We start from the raw sequence: 21,379 nt of genomic DNA, 5'->3' as shown, positions 1-21,379 counted from the left end.
TAGAACACCTACCGTGTGCCAGGCCCCATTCTAGAAGCTGGGGATAGAGCGGTGAGCAAAACAGACAAAAATCCCTGCCCTTAGGGAGCTGGCATTCTGGTGGGAGAAGATAGACAATTAATAAACACATAAGCTGTCATCACAGTGCTTTGGGAGGTTAGAGAGGAACATCATTTGAGGCCCGGAGTTCAAGACCAGCCTGGGCAACATAACAAGACCCCATCTCTACAAAAAATACCTTATTTTTTTGTAGAAAAGCTGGGCGTGATGGTGCATACCTGTAGTCCCAGCCACTTGGGAAGCTGAGGCAGGAGCATTGCTTGAGGCTAGGAGGGCAAGGCTGCAATGAGCCATGATTATGCCACTGCACTCCAGCTTGGGTGACATAGTGAGACCCTGTCTCAAAAATAAATAAATAAATAAATAAACAAACAAGTAAGCATCCAAAATGTATTAGAGGTCAGGCGCAGTGGCTCACGCCTGTAATCCCAGCACTTTGAGAGGCCAAGGCAGGCAGATAACTTGAGGTCAGGAGTTTGAGACCAGCCTGGCCAACATGGTGAAACCCTGACTCTGCTAAAAATACAAAAATTAGGCAGGCATGGTGGCACAGGCCCGTAATCCCAGCTACTCGGGAGGCCGAGGTATGAGAATCACTTGAACCTGGAAGTGGAGGTTGCAGTGAGCCGAGATGGCGCCACTGCACTCCAGCCTGGGCGACAGAGTGAGACTTCGTCTCAAAAAAAAAAAAATGTATTAGAGGGAATGTGTTCTATGGAGAACAGATGCAGCAGGAAGGCAGGCCCAGGAAGGCCGCACTGAAAGGTGACATCTGAGCGGAGACTGAAGGAAGTGAGGGGTGAACCATGTAAATATATAGAGTGCAGATTCCCAGGCAGGGAGCAGCAAGTGCAAAGGCCCTGAGGCAGGACTGAGGGTGACATGGTGGGGAGGCAGAGCTGCCGGACCACACAGGTCCCTGTAGGCCGTGGGGAGGGCTTTGGCTTTTACTTTGAGTGAGACAGGTGCCTGCTGAGGGCTCTGAGCAGAGGAAAAACCTGGCCTGTCTTTCGCTTTAGAGGGATCATTCTGGCTGCAGCGCTGACAAGAGACTGTAGGGGGTGGGGAAGCAGAGGCAGGGGGAACAGAGAGGAAGTCATTGCAGGATCCAGACAAGAGAGGGTGCTGCTGGGCCAGGGTCGGGAGTGCTTAGATTCTGAACATATTCCAAAGTAAAGCCAACAGGATCCGCAGTTGGATGGGACCTTGCGGGAGGCCATCAAGGATGAATCCAGGTTTGGGCCTGAGTGACAGGAGGGATGGCAGAGCGATGGGCAGAAGAGGAAGATGGCGGGAGGAGGACGTTTCAGGGAGAAGATCGGGGGTTGGGCTTTGGGTATGTTGAATTTGAGATGGAGATGGGGGAGTGGGCACCTGGAGAAGAGAGTCTGGATTTCAAGTTTGAGGTCCAGGCTTGGGAGTTGTCAGCATAGAGGAGTTTAAATCCTCAGAACTGGAGGAGATACTGCGGGCGAGAGTGGGTGAAGAAGGGGGTGTCCCTGGGGCTCACCAACGGTGGGAAAGGTGAGGAGGAGGGGCCAGGAAGGTGGGGGGAGAGCCGGGAGTGAGAAGCTGGGTCAGATGCTGCAGAGAGGCTGAAAAACAGTAGCTGTGATTGCTGCTGTCAGGTCGGAGATGATGAGTCAGGAATAATAATCTCAAAAGATACTGAGCACTTACCCTGGGCCAAGCATCCTGTTGAGCACTTTGCAAACACCATCTCATAGGATCTTCACAACAGCTTCATGAATCCAGAACCCCTGAACCTGGTATCCAGAGTGATGGAAGGGGCAGTGGGAGGCTCAGGCATCCAGGGAGGACCCTGTGGGCCGAGACCTAAGGTCCAGGCAAGGGGAAGAGGAGGCTGTAAGGGAAGGTGGGGTGGGGTGGTGGGGGGCAGACGGAGAAGAGTTTCCAAACACAGGTCAGGCTTCCCTCCCAGCTCTAAGCCCACTGATACTGGTAATGCTGGGACTGAAACCGTTGATTGACAAGATGTCCCTCAGCCCCATCCATCACATCTGATCCTTCTCTTCCTTCCCGATATCTGGCTTGGCCTTCACCCCATCACATCCTCAGCAGCCACAGCCACACATCCCTGGAAATTCCTGGGTGGTCCTGAGAGGTAGGGGAGGGGGCCACGGGAGCTGCTGGGCCTGCACATAGCTCCGCTGAGATAGTGACCATCGAGAAGAATCCTTGAGGCATTTGACAATGGAGTAGAAAGCAAAACCACAGTATTGAGAGTCAAGACAGACTCGGGTGGAATCTCAGCTCTGTCACTAAACTAGTTATGTGACCTCAAACAAGTCACTTTTCTGGGCTTCAGTTTCACCATCTGTAAAGAGGGTTTTTTTGTTTTGTTTTGTTTTGTTTTTGCCTTCAGTAGTTTTATCTTGAAATAATTTTAGATTATAAAAGAGTTGCAAAGATAGTACAGGAGTTCCCAAATACCCTTCACCCAGCTTTCCCTAATGTTACATAACCACAATACATTCATCAAGACTAAGAAATTCACATTGGGACATTGCTAGTAACTGAAGTCTGTACTTTATTCACATTGCCCCAGTTTTTCTGCTAATATCCTTTTTCTCTTCCAGGAGCCAATCCACAATCCCACATTGCACGTAGGGCTTTTGTTTGTTTGTTTGTTTGTTTTAAATAGACTCTATTTTTACAGCAGGTTTAGGTTCACAACAAAATTGAAGGAAAGGTGCAGGGATCTCCCTTAGCCCCCTTCTCCCAATGCCTCGCCTCTCCATCGCTGGTGTCCCTCAGCAGAGTGGCACATTTGTTACAATTTATGACCTACACTAACACATCATTATCACACTTGGGATATTCTTTTATTCCGTTGGAATCTTCTAAATCATAAAAATTAAAAGAAACACAATCTGTGACCCCCATCCCTCAGGTCTCCCTTCTTCTACCGGACTGCATCCTCAGAGGGTCTCCCCCTGGGGGATGGCTACAATGGCCTCCAGTAGCTCTAGGCAATTTAGCAATCCCATGGAGGAGGGCCTCCCTTCCCCTAAATTCTAGCACAGCTCCCAAGCCTGATACTCACTGGCCCAGCCCACGTCACATGCCCCACCCTGCGTGGATCACTCAGTGCCTCTGCCTGGGTGCCATGCCCACACTTGAAGTCTGGAAGGATGGGTCAGTCCTGGATGACCCACATGGACTTAGATTTAAGAGGAGGTGGTTCTGTGAAGGAAAGTGGGGTGCTGTTACCAACGACAAGGAAGCGGATGCAGGCAGGCGCGGGCAGCGGAAGTCCCCCACTTCCACTGATGGGCCACGTGGTCAGGAGGCAACAAGAACGAGTACATGAATCGCCAAGGGTGTGGTCTGGCCCACAGTCAGTGCCTCCCAGAGGTCAGCCACTGCCATTCACAGGAAAGCTAGAACAGGGGGTGGCACTGCTGGGTCATAGCCTTTCGCTGCAGTAGGAGGGAATGAGGACAAACAAGAAGTGTCTTCCTGAGTAAATAGAGGCAAGGCTCCATGGGCGAAAGCTCAAATTCCAGGGTGGCAAATTCAGGATCTCTTAGGGTTGTGCGCACACACACACACACACACACTCACACTCACATCTGTGCAGTTGGGTAAAAGACAGTCTTGGTCACCTCCCTAACTTGCCACAGCTTTTTCCTGCAGGCAGAGATAGCCAAGTGCCCATGTGTTCCACTCCTGCTTGGTAATTAATGAGCGGTGGCCCCCATCTAACCATCTGGGCCAGATAAAATGGCCTTGGCGCTGAGCTAAGCCAGTGTTGAATTATTTATCATCCGCATTTGCCTGGCTATTTAAGTGATGGACAGCAAGTGACCTTGCTGTGTCAGCTGGACCTGAGGTGCTGGCGGAACTCTCAGAAAGGGCCGGAGGTCCCCCGACTTGTTTTCAAATACAGGGGAGGGGCCAGTGGGGGAGGGGTAACCACTTCTGAGCACCTACTGTGGGCGCAGCACGTGTGGGATTGCTTGCATTCAGCCTCAGTGGACCCTTGCGGCCACCCAGGAGGTGGCAATGTTATCCCCAGTGTTGAGACCCAAAGGGGGACGTGACTTGTCCACAGTCACAGAAAGTGGGGAGCTGGGATTTGAACCCACCTCTACCTGGTCTCAGTCCAGGGATCTTCTAGCCCACCTTCCAGGCTGTCTTGGAGCTCCACCTCTAATCCAAAGGGACACAGATGTTTATTTGACAAATATCAGTGACCCTCCACTATATGCTGGGCAGTGGGTAGTGACCAGGGAGTACTTCGTTTTCCTTTTCAGTAAAAGGCCTAATAATGGCACCTGCGTGATGGAAGTATTGAGCAAAGGAGTGTGGTGCCTCCTGGCCTCATGGCCTCACGGGCACTAAAGAGGAAGACAAAATCTATCTCACCATCATTAATGCTATGGTGCATTGCTTTCCAGCCTTTCCCCATAGGTTTTTCTTCTGTGGTTAAGATCATGCAGCTGTTTTAATCTAACCTTCTATTTGGTTTAATATTGTAACATGAGCATTTCTCATGACATTGTACATCACTATAGAAATCATTTGGATACAGCCTGGGAAACATAGTGAGACCTCATCTTTACAAAAAATAGAAAGATTAGCCGGGCATGGTGGTGCATGCTTGTATCAGCTACTTGGGAGGCTGAAGTAGGAGGATCACTTGAGCCCAGGAGGTGGAGGTTGCAGTGAGCCACGATCACACCACTGCACTCAAGCCTGGGTGGCTTCTGTTTCACTTAAAATTAGTGTGTCCGTTAAAAAATTTTGAACAGTTTAAAAGGGTATTTGCAAGGAAAGTCAGCCTCCTTCCTCCCTATCCTCTTGTCTTCCCAGCTTCTGTCGCAAGGTAACCTCAGTTACCCGTTTCTGGTGTCTCTTAGAGATGGTCTATGCTTCTTTGGGAGGCTGTGGCAGGAGGACTGCTCGAGGCCAGTAGTTTGAGATCAGCCTGGGAAACATAGGGAGACCCCCATCTCTACCAAAAAAAAAAAAAAAACCTAGCTGGGTAGCAAGTGCCTGTGGCCCCAGCTCCTTGGGAGGCTAAGGCAGAAGGATCACTTGAGCCTAGGAGGTCGAGGCTGCAGTGAGCTATGATTGTGCCACTGCATTCCACCCTGGGTGACAGAGCAAGACCCTGTCTCAAAAAAAAAAAAAAAGAGACGGTCTGTACTTCTTCATGTGTATTTCTCTTTAAACGAACACACAAATGACAGCATGCTGAGCCACCACCCTGCACCTTGCTGTTTGCATGCTTCTGTGTGTCTTGGCTACAGTCCCACATCAGTACACACAGAGCTGGCTTCTTTTTAATGACTTCCTGCATCATCATCCAATGGATGGATCTTCATTTATCTCATTGATCTCCTATTGATAGACATGGAGGTTGTTTCCTGTGTTTTTCTATTACATGAGCACTGCAATAATTATCTTTGTGCATATGTCCTTTTGCCCATGTGCAATTATGTCTGTAATGAAATTAGTGGGTAAACATGATATTTAATGATGATTTAATATTCCATTATTATGATTGAATAGGATAGTCACGGCAGACAAAAACCTTCCCACAAATTGAGATTAGTCGGTATTCTTCCCATATCTGGATCACTAAAGGGTGCCATATACACATTTTAGCCACATACCGAAAAGCTGAGGCTAAAATGTGTATGAAAATGTTCAGCTAAGACTGAAGCCTTGAAGCAAGAAATTCCACTCATTTTCCTAAGTGTTTATCTATTGGGAAGTTTAAATAATTTTTATTCATAGCTTTCAGTCATCAATGATGATTGAGGCTTTGTTTTATACGTACACACCACACACACATTTATTCTTCAAGTGACTGATAGAATTTTAAGATACAAAGCATATAGGGAACTTTTTGCATCGCAAACTACGTCAAGAATGATTATATTTGGAAGCAAAGCTTTAGATATTGCACCAGTTAGCTATTGTTGCATAACAAACATCCACAACAACTCAGTGGCATACACCCATCAGCATTTATTTAACTCACGGATCTGTGGGTCTGGCTCAGTGGGGCAGCTCAGCTCTGTCCGTGAGTCTCTCATCCTCCTCTTGGGATCAGTGGGCTTGCTGAGCAAGTGGAAACACAAAGTCTCTCGTGGCTTAGACATAAAGTGGCTGTTCCTTCAATTCCACCTCATTCTATTGGCCAAAGCAAGTCCATGGCTGAGCATAAAATCAAAGGGCAGGGGAAATACACACTGGCTCTTGAATGGGAGGAACAGCAAATTCACACGGTAAGGAGCGTGGATTCTGGGATTGGTGAAGAATTGGGGCCAACAATGTGATCATTCTCAGATGTGAACAGTCTTAACTGATACACCCTGTTCCTATTACTGACACTGTTTTGCTGATTAGCTATGAAGATTACCTGTGTGACCTAGGATTAGTGACTTTGCACACAGTCAGGGATGCCACGAGTGGCCTTGAAGTAGGTATTTTGGGCCACAGGGCAGTTTTGGCCATGTCCTGAGGCTGGAGATAGACACTGGTCATGCCCGGGTGTTTGGCAGCAGTGGGAGCCCAGGCCTACTGGCCCCTCTGTCTTGGCCCGAGCTGTGTCCCTGGCAGAGATGAGTCAGCTCTGCCCTCATAATGGCATAACAGGGGCCCTTCTCCTTGCAGGGGAATATGGGTCCCGCTGCCTTCTGGCTCCTGCTCTTCCTTCTCAAGAATCCTGAAGCCCTGGCTGCTGTCCGCGGAGAGCTCGAGAGTATCCTTTGGCAAGCAGAGCAGCCTGTCTCGCAGATGAACACTCTCCCACAGAAGGTTCTAGACAGCACGCCTGTGCTTGGTGAGATCGTCAGACCCTCCAAGATAGCCCCTAAGACTGCATTATCATGGACCCCCAAAGCCATCCCCAACATGGGCTCCTGTCTTCCAGGGTCCATCAGTGTCCTCCAACCTAGGGTCTCCCTAAGCTTCCTATCTTCACACACCTGGCATCTCCATACTCCAGTCTCAGCTAGGGGTCAAGTGACAGAAAACCTAACTTCAATTGAGTAAGGTGAAAAGGTACTTTGAGACATACCACTAAAAAGCCCAGAGGATTGGCTCCAGGCACAGGTGGATCCAGGCACTTTAACAATGTCGTCAGGACTACTCAGTTCCTCTCCACCTCTCAGCCCTGTTTCCCACTGGGTTGGTTCCAGTCTCAGGCTGGCAGTAGCTGTTGGCAGCTCAAGGCTGACTTCCTTCTGGCTCTGTGAGACTCTGAATCTCTTACAATGTTCCCACCAAGAGTCCCAAGACTGTGTCTCATTGGCTTTCTTTGGGTCATGTGTCCATACTGAACCAATCACAGGGCTCAGAGGGATGCTCTGATTGGCCAGTCACAGCCCCATCCCAGGAGTTGAGCATAGAATCAGCAGTCTAACCCCTGAGAATGAGAGAGGGGTGGACCCTAGAGGAAAATCAGGGGCCCGTTTCCAGAAGACAAATATATGCCGGGCAGGCAGGAACAGAGATTGATGGCCCTACTCTCTCCCCAGCCTTCTGATATCTCCCTAGCTCCCACCTTCCCTCACAACTTCTCTTGGGGTCAGACCTGGATACCCTCATGTTCAGGGGTCTCTGAGGGACCACAGAGACCACATGTCATCATGTGTCCTTTTTCACCTTGCTGTGTGACTGTGTGGGCGAGGCAGGCACCCTCTCTGAGCCTCTTCATCTTCCTCTGTAAAATAAGAGCTGGGGTTGGCATATGAGCAGGTGAAGAGATAGCCTGCTGACACTTCCTTGCACCTGCCCCATGCAGACAGCGTGCTGAGTGAGAGCCTCAGGCTTACAGCTGCCCCCTTCATCACCCGCGAGGTTGTGGTGGACCTGGCCATGCCCATGGCAGACGGGCGAGAATTCAACCTGCGACGTGGTGATCGCCTCCTCCTCTTCCCCTTCCTGAGCCCCCAGAGAGACCCAGAAATCTACACAGACCCAGAGGTAAATGGCAGGGGCACCTGGTCATATGGGGTCTGTGGGAGAAAAATCAGTGACTTTGGGATGAGCCAGATCTGAGTGGCAGCCTGGCTCTGCTCTTTGTTTGCTATGTGACATTGCCCAGATTGCTTCACCTCTCTGTGTTTGCTTCCTCACTTGTGAAATGGACCTCATAATAGCACCTGCCCCATGAGATTGATAGGAAGATTAAATGGGATCATGCATAAGCAGATATTGATGGCCCCACTCTCTCCCCAGCCTTCTGATATCTCTTTGGCACCTACCTTTTTTCACAGCTTCTCTTGGAGTCAGACCCAGATCCCCTCATGTTCAAGGGTCTCTGAGGAACCCTAGAACATGAGGGGATGTTCATTCACACTGAGCGCTTTGTGATAGCTCAGCCATTTTCCTTATTTCAGAATGTTATAATGTCAGTTTCTCAACACTTTTCCCTCGCCCCAGACTTTGAGAAGAAGTAAACTTTCACAATTGCTAACAGATTGGGTGCTTACTGTGTGTCAGACCCTAAACTACATGCTCATCTATCCATCCATTCATTCATCTGCCCATCTACTCATGCATCTGTCTATTCATGTATTCATCCATCCATCCACACACTCACCTATCTACCTATCCATTCATCTATCCATCCACCCATCCATTCATCCATCCACCCACCAATTTACCCTTTCATCCACCCATCTACCCATTCATTTTTCCATCCAGCCACCCATCCACTCATCTATCCATCCATCCACTCATCTACCCATACACCCATCTGTCCATTCATCCATTCACAAACTCACCCATCCATCCATTAATCTATCCATCCACCCATCCATCCATGCATCCATCCATCCATCCATCCATCCATCCATCCACATACTCACCCATCTACCCATCCATTAATCTATCCATCCACCCATCCATCTATCCATCCACCCATGAAGCTACCCTTTCATCCAACCACCTACCCATGAATCTGTCCATTTTTCCACCCATCTATCCATCTGTCTGTCCATTCAATCATCTACTCATTTATCCATCCATCCACCCACCCATTTATCTACCCACTCACTCATATGTCCATCCACCCATTCTTTTACTTATCCACCCATCCATCCATCTGTCTACCCATCTACTCATCCATCCATCCATTTGTCCATTCATCCATTTATTCATCCATCCACCCATCCACCCATCAATCTACCCATTCATTCACCCATCTACCAATCCATCCATCCACCCCATCTACCCATCAATCCATCCATCCATCCCTCCATTCATCCATTTTTCCATCCACATTTCCATCTCTTAGTCTATCCGCTGGTTCATTCACCTATCCTTCCACCCATCTTTCAGTCAGCAGCTACTCCATGCCAAGCTCTGTGCTCAGCTACAACCCTTGCCTTACCACTGTGCAGTGTAACCAAAGGAAATTGGCATTTTCTTTTTAAAAAATATTTTAATTTCTTTTATTTTACATTACAAAAGTAATATGTATCATAGAATATAAAGAAATACAGAGAAATATATACTTAAATGTAAAAAATAAATATTTCCCTTCTTCTCCAGTTCTAAGAGTTCTTTAGCCATGGTTTGGAGTGTGCCTTGTGAATTGTTTTCATGGCTTTACAGGCATACACACAACACATTCACATGCCATGAAAAGATTGGTGTGTGTATAGGATCATACAATATATACTATTCTGAAACTTGCTTTTTTCACTCAACAACTAATTGTAGAAATTCTTTCCATGTCAGTACACACAAACCTTTTGCCATAATTTTTTAACCAATCCCCTTTCAATTGACCTGTATATGGTTTCCAGTTTTTCCCTCTTATAAACATGACTGTCATGAACATCCTCATACATTTTTCTTGGTGTGGGCTTGTTCTGGGAATGGGGTCAGAAAAGGACCTTCTTCCTATTTCAGGTATTTAAATACAACCGATTCCTGAACCCTGACGGATCAGAGAAGAAAGACTTTTACAAGGATGGGAAACGGCTGAAGAATTACAACATGCCCTGGGGGGCGGGGCACAATCACTGCTTGGGGAGGAGTTATGCCGTCAACAGCATCAAACAGTGAGTGGGGGGCCAGGGCGGGGCCAGGGTGGCTCCTGATCCCCTGGTTGGCAGGTGCCCTTCTCTCCTGGGACTGAGGGCTCAGCCAGGAGAATGGTTTGGCAGAGGCTCCACACAGACAGCCCGTGAGCCATCTCTTATTTGTGGTTTTACAACTGTGTGCTTTTATAAATCAGAAGAGCTCATGTAAAAAAGCCAGATTTCGGATTTCTTTTGAAATAATCAGATCTGGCAGCAGGTTCTTCCCTCCAAGACTGGTGTCCAGATTCCAAATACTGGACATTCCTTTCAGCTGACCGTAGCTGCCCGTCTGCAGCTGCTGCTGCATGTTCAGAACTTCGTGTTAGGAACTGGCCGAACTTCACTGTTCCCACTTGGTTATTTTAATGCCTGTGGGGCCGAGAGCCTCATAAATTATCTCCTTTGAACCCCAGGAGCTTTGGCCACCAGGATCACAAACAGATTGGACCAGGGGTTATGACATCTGCCCTGTCCTCCTGTCCAGCCCCTGTGCAATCATAAGCTGGGTTACCTTCTGAGCCTCTGTTTCCTCAACTGTAAAATGAGGGTTCTGATTATAACTACACCACAGGAGTGTCAGGATAAATGAATTGGATCTTTCTAAGTTCTTAACCCACTGCCTGGTTCATTGCAGGCATTTGAAAAATGTTAATTATTATCATAATTATTAATATCATTATTGTGCATGCATTATGCTGAGTGGGCACGTTACATAAACCTTTGGCCTCAGTTTCCTCAAGAAAATGGAGTCGATTATGAACATAATACAGCTCATATGCATTCCTTAAAATCACCTTGCGGTATGAAATCATGCAACAAAAACTGCAGGGATGCACACCTGTAATCCCAGCACTTTGGGAGGCTGAGATGGGCAGATCATTTGACGCCAGGAGTTTGAGACCAGCCTAGCCAACATGGTGAAACCCTGTCTCTACTAAAAATACAAAAATTGGCCGGGTGTGGTGGAGCGTGCCTGTAATCCCAACTACTCAGGAGGCTGAGGCAGGAGAATCTCTTGAACCCAGGAGGCGGAGACTGCAGTGAGCCAAGATTGCACTGTTGCACTCCAGCCTGGGCGACAGAGTGAGACTCTGCCTCAAAAAAAAAAAAAAAAAAGAAAGAAAGAAAGAAAAAACTGCGGGGATTGAGGGAAAAGGGGAACTGGGGCCCAACACTCAAAAACCTCATCAGTGACATAGTAAAAAAAAAAAGAGAGAGAAGAACCCAGTAAAAAATGGTAGTCAAGTTTTATACATGTTACCTGGCTAAGAACTATGTAAGTGCTGTAATAACTGTGGCTGTAGATCGATACTTAGTTGCGTGCATGTGTATGTTTTATGGGTTTCTGCACAGCCGGGTTCAGCTGGGTGCAGTCTTTTATATTCACTTCATGTTTCTCACAAGTGAAATTGCACGTGAGCAAATGTGAAACTTGCATTATATTCAAATGGTGCCCTAATATGTCAATCCTATTGGAACAAATTCACCTGTTCAAAACAAGTGTTAGAGCAAAACCGACTGGCATTCCTACCTCATCAAGTTTTTGGACAGATAAAAAGAGATAGCGGGTACTAAATGCTTAGATGGTGCCTAGCGCACAGTGTTCCAATAAATTAGCTAATTTGTTGTTATTTTTATCTCACTGAATTGTCATGACAACCCTGCTGGTCCGTCTAAAACTGAGTCTAGACAGGTCAGACCATTTGCCTTGTTCCCAGGAAGTGGAGGTGTAGGAGTTCAAATCCAGGGGTGGGCACAAAACCGCCATCCTATAGAAACTCACCCTCTAGTTTCCTACAGCCTCAGAGCTGGAAGAGACTCAACCTGCCTTTCCCCTCTTTGACCAGATGGGAGAACTGAGACCCAGAGTGGGAAAGAACTTGGCGAGGGCCACATTCCCATAAGCGGCGCAGCCCAGATCTGTCCAGAATGTTAACTCCCTTCTCTCCTCATCTGCCCTCTTCTTCACTCCTTCAGTGAGACAAAAGAATCCCCACCATGTGCTCCGTTCTGCATCGGGCACCTGGGTTGGGGTAGGGAATAGTGGTGGAAAAGAGTCATAAGATATTCTCCTGTCCCTTACGAACACGGGCATTGGTAAGATGAGGCAGGGAGGCAGCAACCGTTGACATCCCCCGTAGGGCTGGCTCCACATTTATGGGGGCACTGATTACATCATAGGCATGGCAGCTGTGAATAGTTATTGTGACAGTTTTCCCAGAAGATGGCAGTAGAGAGTGCTTGTTCTTGCAAAGCTGGTCTATTTAGGACAATCTTCTCAGAGATGACAGTAAAATGTCTTGAGAGAGCGATGCCTGTTTCTAATCTCGCAAAGACACCTAAGGGTTAGCAGCAGCCCTGGCCAAGATAGACAGTGAGGGTTCCAGAAGTTTGGAGAAAGGCGGGGAAGGGTGCGGGCTGGAGGATCCAGAGGAGTCACCGTATTAATCAGCACAGGCTCAGCCCTGCACCTGCCGAGTCTCAGTGGCTTTTACCAACAGAGGTGTAGTTCCACTCACACGGTATCAGCTGTGGGTTTGGAGGGCTTCCCCACTCTGTGCACAGACTCAGGCCAGGCTCTTTCCCTCTTTCGGCTCCACCGTCTCAATGTGAAGTCTGCATGGCTGCCAAGCAGAAGGGACAGCTGGAGAGCCACACACTGGCTCGCGAATGCTTTGACACAGGAGTGACACAGGCCACTTCTGCACACAGCCCATTCGCCAGAACTCATCCACGGGCCTGCCTAACCTTACAGGGGGCTGGCAAATGTGGTGAGCAGCAAATGCGTTTGTTCTGCTTCCTCACTCCTCTCCTCACTTTCCTCAAAGTTGGAGTCAGACTTAGGAGGCAGCCATGGCTCCCCTGCCTTGTTCCTGATAACCCCCTGCCCTACTCCTCTCCTTCACACCTTCCATGCCATCTCTCTGCAGATTTGTGTTCCTCGTGCTGGTGCACTTGGACCTGGAGCTGATCAGCGCAGATGTGGAGATCCCTGAGTTTGACCTCAGCAGGTATGGCTTCGGTCTGATGCAGCCGGAACACGACGTGCCTGTCCGCTACCGCATCCGCCCATGACACAGGGAGCAGATGTCACGTGCTCGCCTCTGCCCAGCCTGCCCCAGCCTCCCAGCTTTCTGTGTGCACAGTTGGCCTGGGTGCAGGTGCTAGCATTACCACTTGCCTGCTTTTCTCCCAGAAGGCTGGGTCCAGGGGAGGGAAAAGCTAAGAGGGTGAACAAAGAAAAGACATTGAAAGCTCTATGGATTATCCACTGCAGTTTTCTTTCCAAAATCAGGCTTTGTCTGCTCCCAACTCACCTCGTTCCTCTCACCTCGTGATATCCACAAACGCTATTCAGATAAGGCAGAACTAGGAGTCTTCACTGCTCTGCCCCCAACTCCCGGAGGCGTCACCTTCCCAGTTCTTATGAGCTAGCATGGCCCGGGCCTTATCCAGTCAAAGCGGATGCTGGCCACAGAAAGGCCACTCAGGACCTAGCAGTGTGTCCATTGATGTCATTCAGCAGTCAGTCCCCCAATAATCCTTAAACCAGCTAAAACCAAAGGAGTCCCTTAGAAGATCTGCTTCCCTGGGGCCCCATTTACCGGATTGCCCCATTGCTCACACTAGTTGAGAAAATGCAGGAGAGCTTCCCCCAAGGCTGATGCGTTCCCAGTACAGAACAGGGGCACCCTCCAAACACTGGGCTCTGAGGAGTGGAGTTCTCTGTTCTAGACTGACAGGCACCAGATGGGATGGGCTTTCTCAGTGTCAGCACTCAGGTAGGGAGCTAAGGAAGACACAGCCCAGACATGATGGCTGGAAGGAGCCAGCCAGGACTCCTTAGACTGGTCAAGCCAAAAAAGAAGGTGCCGATTTCATGCATTCTAGTGCAGAAGCCCCAACTGTGGTCACGATCCAGTCTGCAGACGTGTTTTGTTTGGACTGCACTTAAAAAAATGCCTCAGTTCTTATCATCTTTGGGAGAGTTCATTCAAAATGTCCAGCTTCTCTTGAAAACTTGGTATATCTGGCCACACTGGGCTCACATTCCCAAGGGTAACTCTTGGCCAGAGCTGAGTGGCAGCCGCCTCCCTTATGCAGGACATGTGCTCTCGGCTTCACCAGGGTTCTGACCGGGTCTGCTTCTGCATTCACAGCACCTCCTGGACCTGAAGGCATCTGAGTGTGAGACCCTGTTCTAATTCTTAGAAGTGACATTGTAAGAGGTGGTGGGGACCAGCTAATTGGTCCAACCCAGCCTGAGTGCACCACCCTTTGAACAAATGTATCAGTGATGAAAATTTGTCTTTGCCCTGGCTTGCCTGTAATCCCAGCACTTTGGGAGGCCAAGGTGGGCGGATCACTTGAGGTTGGGAGCTCAAGACCAGCCTGGCCAACATGGCGAAACCCCGTCTCTACTAAACATACAAAAATTAGTCAGGTGTGGCGGTGCACACCTGTAATCCCAGCTACTCAGGAGGCTGAGGCACCAGAATCGCTTGAACCCAGGAGGTGGAGGTTGCAGTGAGCTGAGACTGCGCCACGGCACTCTAGCCTGGGCGACAGAGCAAGACTCTGTCTCAATAAATGAATAATTAATTAAAATAAAAAGCAGCTTAAAGAGAAAAATGGCCTGCAAACCTTTTTTTATGATGCCATTTTTATTAATATAAGGTAATGTTTATTGAGACCCTTTAAATGCCTGTGAGAGACCCCATAGACAGTATTTCTACTCCTCACAGCATCTCTGTGAAGAGAAGGAGGGTTGTGCCCACTTCATAGATGAGAAAACTGAGAGGTGAGATGACTTGCCTGGGGCCACATAGCTCGTAAGCTGTAGAACTCTGTAGGCAGATTTACTGTCCCAGGAGCAAATACTGGATGGGCAACTCCTGTTCTTTGGGCTCAGGGGGACTGGTGATAGGACAATTCTTTTTGACTTCAGGAGCTGACAGAGTCAGAGGCACCTAAACATGGGTACATCTTGTAAGACGCATAATGAGGTCCCTCTAGCTTTAGTTGGAGGGAGAGAAAAGAACCCCAGACCTCTGAATGTCCCAGAGGCTAGTCTCTTCTCAGAGCAGCACTGGGGTTTGGGGGCTTCCCTGGGCCTCAGCCTCCAGGCACCCCCAGGATTCCCAGAGAGACGCTGTGATTGGCAGGAGGCAGGATATCCCCAGGGAAACCCATCTTCACGCCTGGGTGACCCCCACTGCCGCCTCCTTCTTAACTCTGCGGGAAATCAGAGCTGGCAGCCTCCAGTGGGAGGACAGAGCCGGTTTCCGTGGCAACCCTCAGCTGCCTCATCGTGGCTGGGAAGGGAAGGAAGCAAGCCGGCAGAAATAGCTATGGAAGATCTTGCGCAGGCTGCAACCCTGGTGTGCTGGGGGAAAACCCTTATGACTCCCCTCTTCCAAATCAGGCTGGGTTGTCACTGAGACTAGATTCTCACCTGCCTTCAAAGAAGGGCCAATTCCCTTTAAAGGTCGCACCTCCTTGGAACCACAGTCATTAGTGAATTACACTCAAGGAAAACACGTGCTCCCACCAGGCAGCTCCAGCTGTTACCTGAGATACTGAAGTGCAGCTCAGGAGACGATTATTTAAACCTGCCCTTGTTTTAATCGTTATTTTTCTTTTTTTTTAAAAAAATAGAAGCTATAAAGAAAAGAGGGAGAGATGAGTGGGTTAGCTACCTGCTATGCACTAGTCAGGAAGTTACCAGGATGCCATTGTATTTCTTCATCCCTTGCTTAAGAATCAAAATTGCTGGACATATGTTAGGAATACTCTTTCTTTCTTTCTTTCTTTTTAAGCTCAGTGGCAAGAATGAAATACTCTTTTTTTTTTTTTGAAATGGAGTCTCGCTCTGCTGCCCAGGCTAGAGTGCAGTGGCGCCATCTTGGCTCACTGCAAGCTCTGCCTCCCGGGTTCACAGCATTCTCCTGCCTCAGCCACCCGAGCAGCTGGGACTACAAGCGCCCGCCACCACACCCAGCTAATTTTTGGATTTTTAGTAGAGATGGGGTTTCACCGTATTAGCCAGGATGGTCTCGATCTCCTGAGCTCGTGATCTGCCCGCCTCGGCCTCCCAAAGTGCTGGGATTACAGGCGAGAGCCACTGCGCCTGGCCAAGAATAAAATACTCTTAAGTTGATCTAATGAAGTGTTTCCTTATCATTGTGATTATTATTACTATTATTTGCTATATTTTAATATTGTTGTTTACCGAATATTCTCCTTTAAACAGACTCGCTTTTTAAACTTTGTTTTTAAAAGGAACTTTTTTCCCCCGATTGCTGCCAATAGTGGATAACATGTATCACTCACTGCCAAGAATAGAAAGTGACCGTGAAAAATAAATTCGCTAGGGAAGGGGGCTCCATGCTGGTGTGGCCAAGGCTGAGAGCTCTCTCTTCTCTGTTACTAAATGAGATAAGCAAGTGTTAGCATTGCCTTAAGGCTACACTGGCATCTCCCTGACCTTCTCTAGGGACAGAAGGAGGAGTAAGTTTCTCATCACATGGGCCACCAGGGCCATCTCCTCCTACCAGTGGCCCCCACTCACAGGGAGCTGGCAATGTCCTACCTGCCTGTTCTCCAGATGGAGAAACAGGCTCTGAGAGATCACAGGTCTTGCCCAAAGTCATTGATTTTGATGATTAAAAAGAATAAACACAGTGTTTCCTGAGTAGCAGTGATTGTTATGCCTTGCTATTTTAATAAAGATTCTATTTTCGTATAACATTGTCAAGTGGAAACATGCTGAAATCTATTAAACCATCTTTGTTTGTGGAACTGCCTCTGAGTGTGATTCTGATGGAGGGCATTGACTGTGCCTGGAATGGTGAGGTCAGCTCTTGGGACAGGAGAGCACAGAGCAACTACTCTGTCCCTTGCTGTGGGCCCAGGCCTCTCACAGACAGAACTGAGTCACACCTTTACCCACCCTCCAAGGCATAGATGAGTATCCCTGTTTTTACAGAGGAAGAAACTGAGGGTCAGAGAGGTGAAGTGGTTTGCCCAAGAACATGTGGCTAAGAAGTAGTAGACCTGGAATTCAAATGCAGGCCCCTCTCTGCCTGAGACAGGGTTCAGGATCTTTCTTTCAGTGATCCTCCGGCTGGCAGCAGAGGGACTGGGTACCCATTAGAGCAGGGGTCCACAACCCCTGGGCCACGGATCAGTATAGGTCCTTGGCCTATTAGGAAATGGGCTCCACAACAGGAGGTGAATGGCGAGTGAGTGAGCAAAGTTTCATCTATATTTACAGCCACTCCCCATCACTCACATTACCGCCTGAGTTCCACCTCCTGTCAGATCAGTGGCGCCATTAGATTCTCATAGGAGGGTGAACCCTATTGTGAACTGCACAGGCGAGGAATCTAGGTTTCGCACTCCTTATGAGAATCTAATGCCTGGTCATCTATCACTGTCTCCCATCACCCCCAGATGGGACCATCTAGTTAAAGGAAAACAAGCTCAGGGCTCCCACTGATTCTACATTATGGTGAGTTGTATAATTATCTCACTATTTCAAACAATGTAATAATAATATAAATAAAGTGCACAATAAACATAATGCACTTGAACCATCCCGAAACCATACCGCCACCCCCACCCCTGGATCAGTGGAAGAATTGTCTTCTATGAAATCAGTCCCTGGTGCCAAAAAGGTTGGGGACTGCTGCATTAGAGGACTTTGGGGCAGACCCTGGTAACAAGCAGACAACACAAAAGCTCTCTTTAAAATTCACTGGATGCTGTCCATCCTTCACCAGAATGCATGCATTCATATTAAAATAAAAAAGCAGGGATGAAATGGATTAAATAAGCCTTGGGAGAAATAAAAAGGGAAATTTGCTTTTTTCTCTCAAATCTTTATATAGAAATAATATCCCAGTGCAGATGTGCCTCACGTCAGTTTCCTCATCTGTGAGGAGGTCATGGAGGCGCATCAGGTGGGATGGGATTTGGCAGTGAGTGACAGACTTCTCAAAGTAACATAGCAACATGTTATATATTAACATGCTTTCATTTAATACCGCAGGCTTTTTTTTTTTTTTTGAGAAGGAGTCTTGCTCTGTCTCCCAGGCTGGAGTGCAGTGGTGTGATCTCAGCTCACTGCAACCTCCGCCTCCCGGGTTCAAGGGATTCTCCTACCTCAGCCTCCTGAGTAGCTGGGATTTTGGGCATGTGCCACTACACCCAGCTAATTTTTGTATTTTTAGTAGAGATGGGGTTTCACCATGTTGGCCAGGCTGGTCTTGAATTCCTGACCTCAGGTGATCTGCCCACCTCGGCCTCCCAAAGTGCTGGGATTATAGTCATAAGCCACCATGCCTGGCCACATTTTTTTTCTCTTTCAAGCAGATACGGGAGGCCAGAGGTGGTGTGACATCTCCACAATCACGGGGTCCCTCCTTTCTGGACCCTCTAGCATCTGTAACCAGTGGTTTCCACCTCAGGGGCCGATATGGCTGCTTGAGCTCCAGCCATTTTGTCCACATTCCACCCAGCAGGAAGGAGGGTGAAGCAAAGAAGAGAAAAACCCCTGCATTCATCCCATTGGTCAGAACTCAATCACATGACCACATCTTGCTGGACAGACAGGAGGCTGGGAAATGTAGTCTTTCTCTTCAGGACATCAGTATGTGCCCTCAGAGGGGTACCATACCCCAGTTTGAGAAGTGCTGAATTATACTCTCTTGTTTACCAGTCATGGTCTGAACCACATGGCAGGGCCAGAGGGACAGGACTTGGCTTCCCTGAGCCACTGACCCAGCCTTTGTTATAGCCTGGGTCCTAGTGATCTGCAGCTCCAAGACTTTGGCCTTTCATACCCTTGTATCATTAAAGTCAACAGAAAGACCCAGTGTTTTATTTTGCCAGGTAAGGACATTAAGAAATACATTTACTCCTACTGTCAGCTTATGAAAGGATATTTTAATACCCCTAAAGCAGAAAGGTAGGTTTCATATTGGAATTAACACAACCACTCACTCAAAAGTCTATATTGAATAGCCCAAAAGGCGGAAACAATCCAGATGTCCACCAACTGATAAATGGATAAGCAAAATGTGATGTATCCCCCATTCCAATGGAATAATATTTGTCAATAAAAAGGAATCAAGTACTGACATATGCTACAACACAAATGAGCCTTGAACACATTATGCTAAGTGAAAGAAGCCAGTCACGAAAGGCCGCTTATTATAGGACTGAATGTATACGAAATGTCCAGAATAGGCAAATCTATAGAGACATGAAGTAGGCTAGTGGTTTCCAGGGATGGGGAAATAGGGAGAAATAGGGAGTGACCACTAATGAAACCTACTAAAATGGATCACTGTGATGGTTGTGAAACTCTGTGAATGTACTAATAAATGGGCAATTTTTTTTTTTTTTTTTGAGACGGGGTCACACTTTGTCACCCAGGCTGGACTGCAGTGGTGTGATTTCAGATCACTGCAACCTCTGCCTCTCAGGCTCTAGCTATCCTCCCACCTCAGCCTCCTGAGTAGCTGGGACTACAGGCCTGAGCCACCATGCCTGCCTGGCTAATTTTTGTTTTTGTATATTTTTGTAGAAGGGGGTTTCGCCATGTTGCCCAGGCTGGTCTCAAACTCCTGGGCTCAAATGATCCTCCCTCCTCAGCCTCGCAAAGTGCTAGGATTATAGGTGTGAGCTGCTGTTCCTGGTCATGTGGGCAAATTTTATGATACATGAATTATACCTCAAGAAAGCTGTTATGCACTTTTTAAGTAAATATTTTGAGCACCTCTCATTGTACCAGGCACTGTTCTAGACAACAGGACCCGGCAGTGAGTAACACAGACCAAAAAAATGATATACCCCTGTCTTCACAGCGCTGACATTCTCATGGGAGAAACCGTAAGAAATGAGGCAAATAAGTAAAATATAAAGCAGTTCAAATGGAGATAAGTGCTTTGGAGAAGAATAAAGGAGTCAGGAGATGGGAAGTGAGATTTTAAAGAGAGTGGGCAGGAATGGCCTCCCTGGGGGAGCTTTGAACAGAAATTCAATGGAAATGAGAGGAGCAAACCACTGGGGCATCTGAGGAAAGAATGTTCTGGAGAGATGCAATGGCAAATGTGAAGATGGGAAGCTCTGGGGCAGGTTCTAGGAGCAGGAGGGAGGCAGTGTGGCCAGCAGCCACGGAAGACTCTGGGCAGAGAAGGGCCATGGTTTAACTTACATTCTAGCAGGATCCATCTCACCGTGCGTGCTGAGGGCTGGGAAGCTGGAGACCAGGGAGGAAGGGACTGCACTAGTCCGGGCAAGGTCTCCGCCCTCATAGATTTCACATTTGGGCAGGAGAGACCATCCAGTAAAGAAACAAATCAGCATAAATACAGTGTCAGATGCTGAGGACAAGCAAACAGCAGGAGGTGATGGATGCTGACATGGAGGTGGATGTGCCTGTGGCCTTGAAGGCAGTCAGGAAAAGTCTCCAGGCAGCTGGTGATATGAGTTGAGATCAAGATGAGAGATAGCAGCTTTGTAAAGAACTAGGGAAAGAACATTCCAGGAGAAAGAGACTACAAATCCAAAGAACTCTAAAGAGGCAAGGGGTCTGGTGTGCTGGAGAAAGAGAGCATCCCAGGAAGGCTGTGGCTGAAAGAGTGGGTGGCAGGAGCCGCTCTGGGAGCAGACCTTGTCAGGAAGAGGAGGCTGGGCTTTATGCTAAGTGCCCTGGGAAGCCATGAGAGAGTTTAAGTAGGAAAGTAAATCACCATCATCCTTTAAATGGAATCAATTTAGCTTTATACAAATCTCATTCCATTGTCCCTATTTTTCTCATTCATTTCATGATGGAACCAGTGAAAATGCAAACACATTATTGGTCTGGCATTTGGGAGTCATGGCCGTTTGAGACATGGTTCAGAGGCGTGTGTCTGCAAGGACGGGAGGGTGATGAGTTGGGGAAGAGTTGGCAGTGTGCTATCTTATTGCCCCAGGATCTTCCGTGGAGCTTCACAATGGCCTGGAAGAGACAAGGCAGGTGCACCCATGCTATAGTTAGGATGTTTGACCTTTGCAAACCTCATGTTGAAATTTGATTCCCAATGTTGGAGGTGTGGTCTAATGGGAGGGGTTTGGGTCATGAGAGTTGATCCCTCATGAAAGGCCTGGTGCCCTCCCCATGGTAAGAAGTGAGTTCTCACTCTAGTAGCTCCTGCAAGAGCTGGTTGTTGAAAAGAGCCAGTGCCTCCCTTGCC

The 21,379-nt window shown here is 48.1% G+C and overlaps 1 protein-coding gene across 1 annotated transcript in view; it reads left to right on the top strand.

Moving 5' to 3' along the window:
* PTGIS (prostaglandin I2 synthase) overlaps window positions 1–16,934 on the top strand; it is a 66,731-nt gene extending 49,797 nt beyond the window's left edge. Inside the window, exons 7-10 of the mRNA XM_024239185.3 lie at window positions 6,712–6,880; window positions 7,844–8,025; window positions 9,961–10,112; window positions 13,064–16,934. Coding sequence (XP_024094953.2) covers window positions 6,712–6,880; window positions 7,844–8,025; window positions 9,961–10,112; window positions 13,064–13,208 — 648 coding nt within the window. The 3' untranslated portion in view covers window positions 13,209–16,934. The remainder of the gene's footprint in view (window positions 1–6,711; window positions 6,881–7,843; window positions 8,026–9,960; window positions 10,113–13,063) is intronic.
* The last annotated feature ends 4,445 nt before the right edge of the window (window positions 16,935–21,379 follow it).

This window comes from Pongo abelii, chromosome 21, assembly GCF_028885655.2.
Source record: "Pongo abelii isolate AG06213 chromosome 21, NHGRI_mPonAbe1-v2.0_pri, whole genome shotgun sequence".
NCBI lineage: Eukaryota > Metazoa > Chordata > Mammalia > Primates > Hominidae > Pongo > Pongo abelii.
Note: the sequence above shows the minus strand (reverse complement) of the source record. Positions and strands in the feature narration are given on the sequence as shown.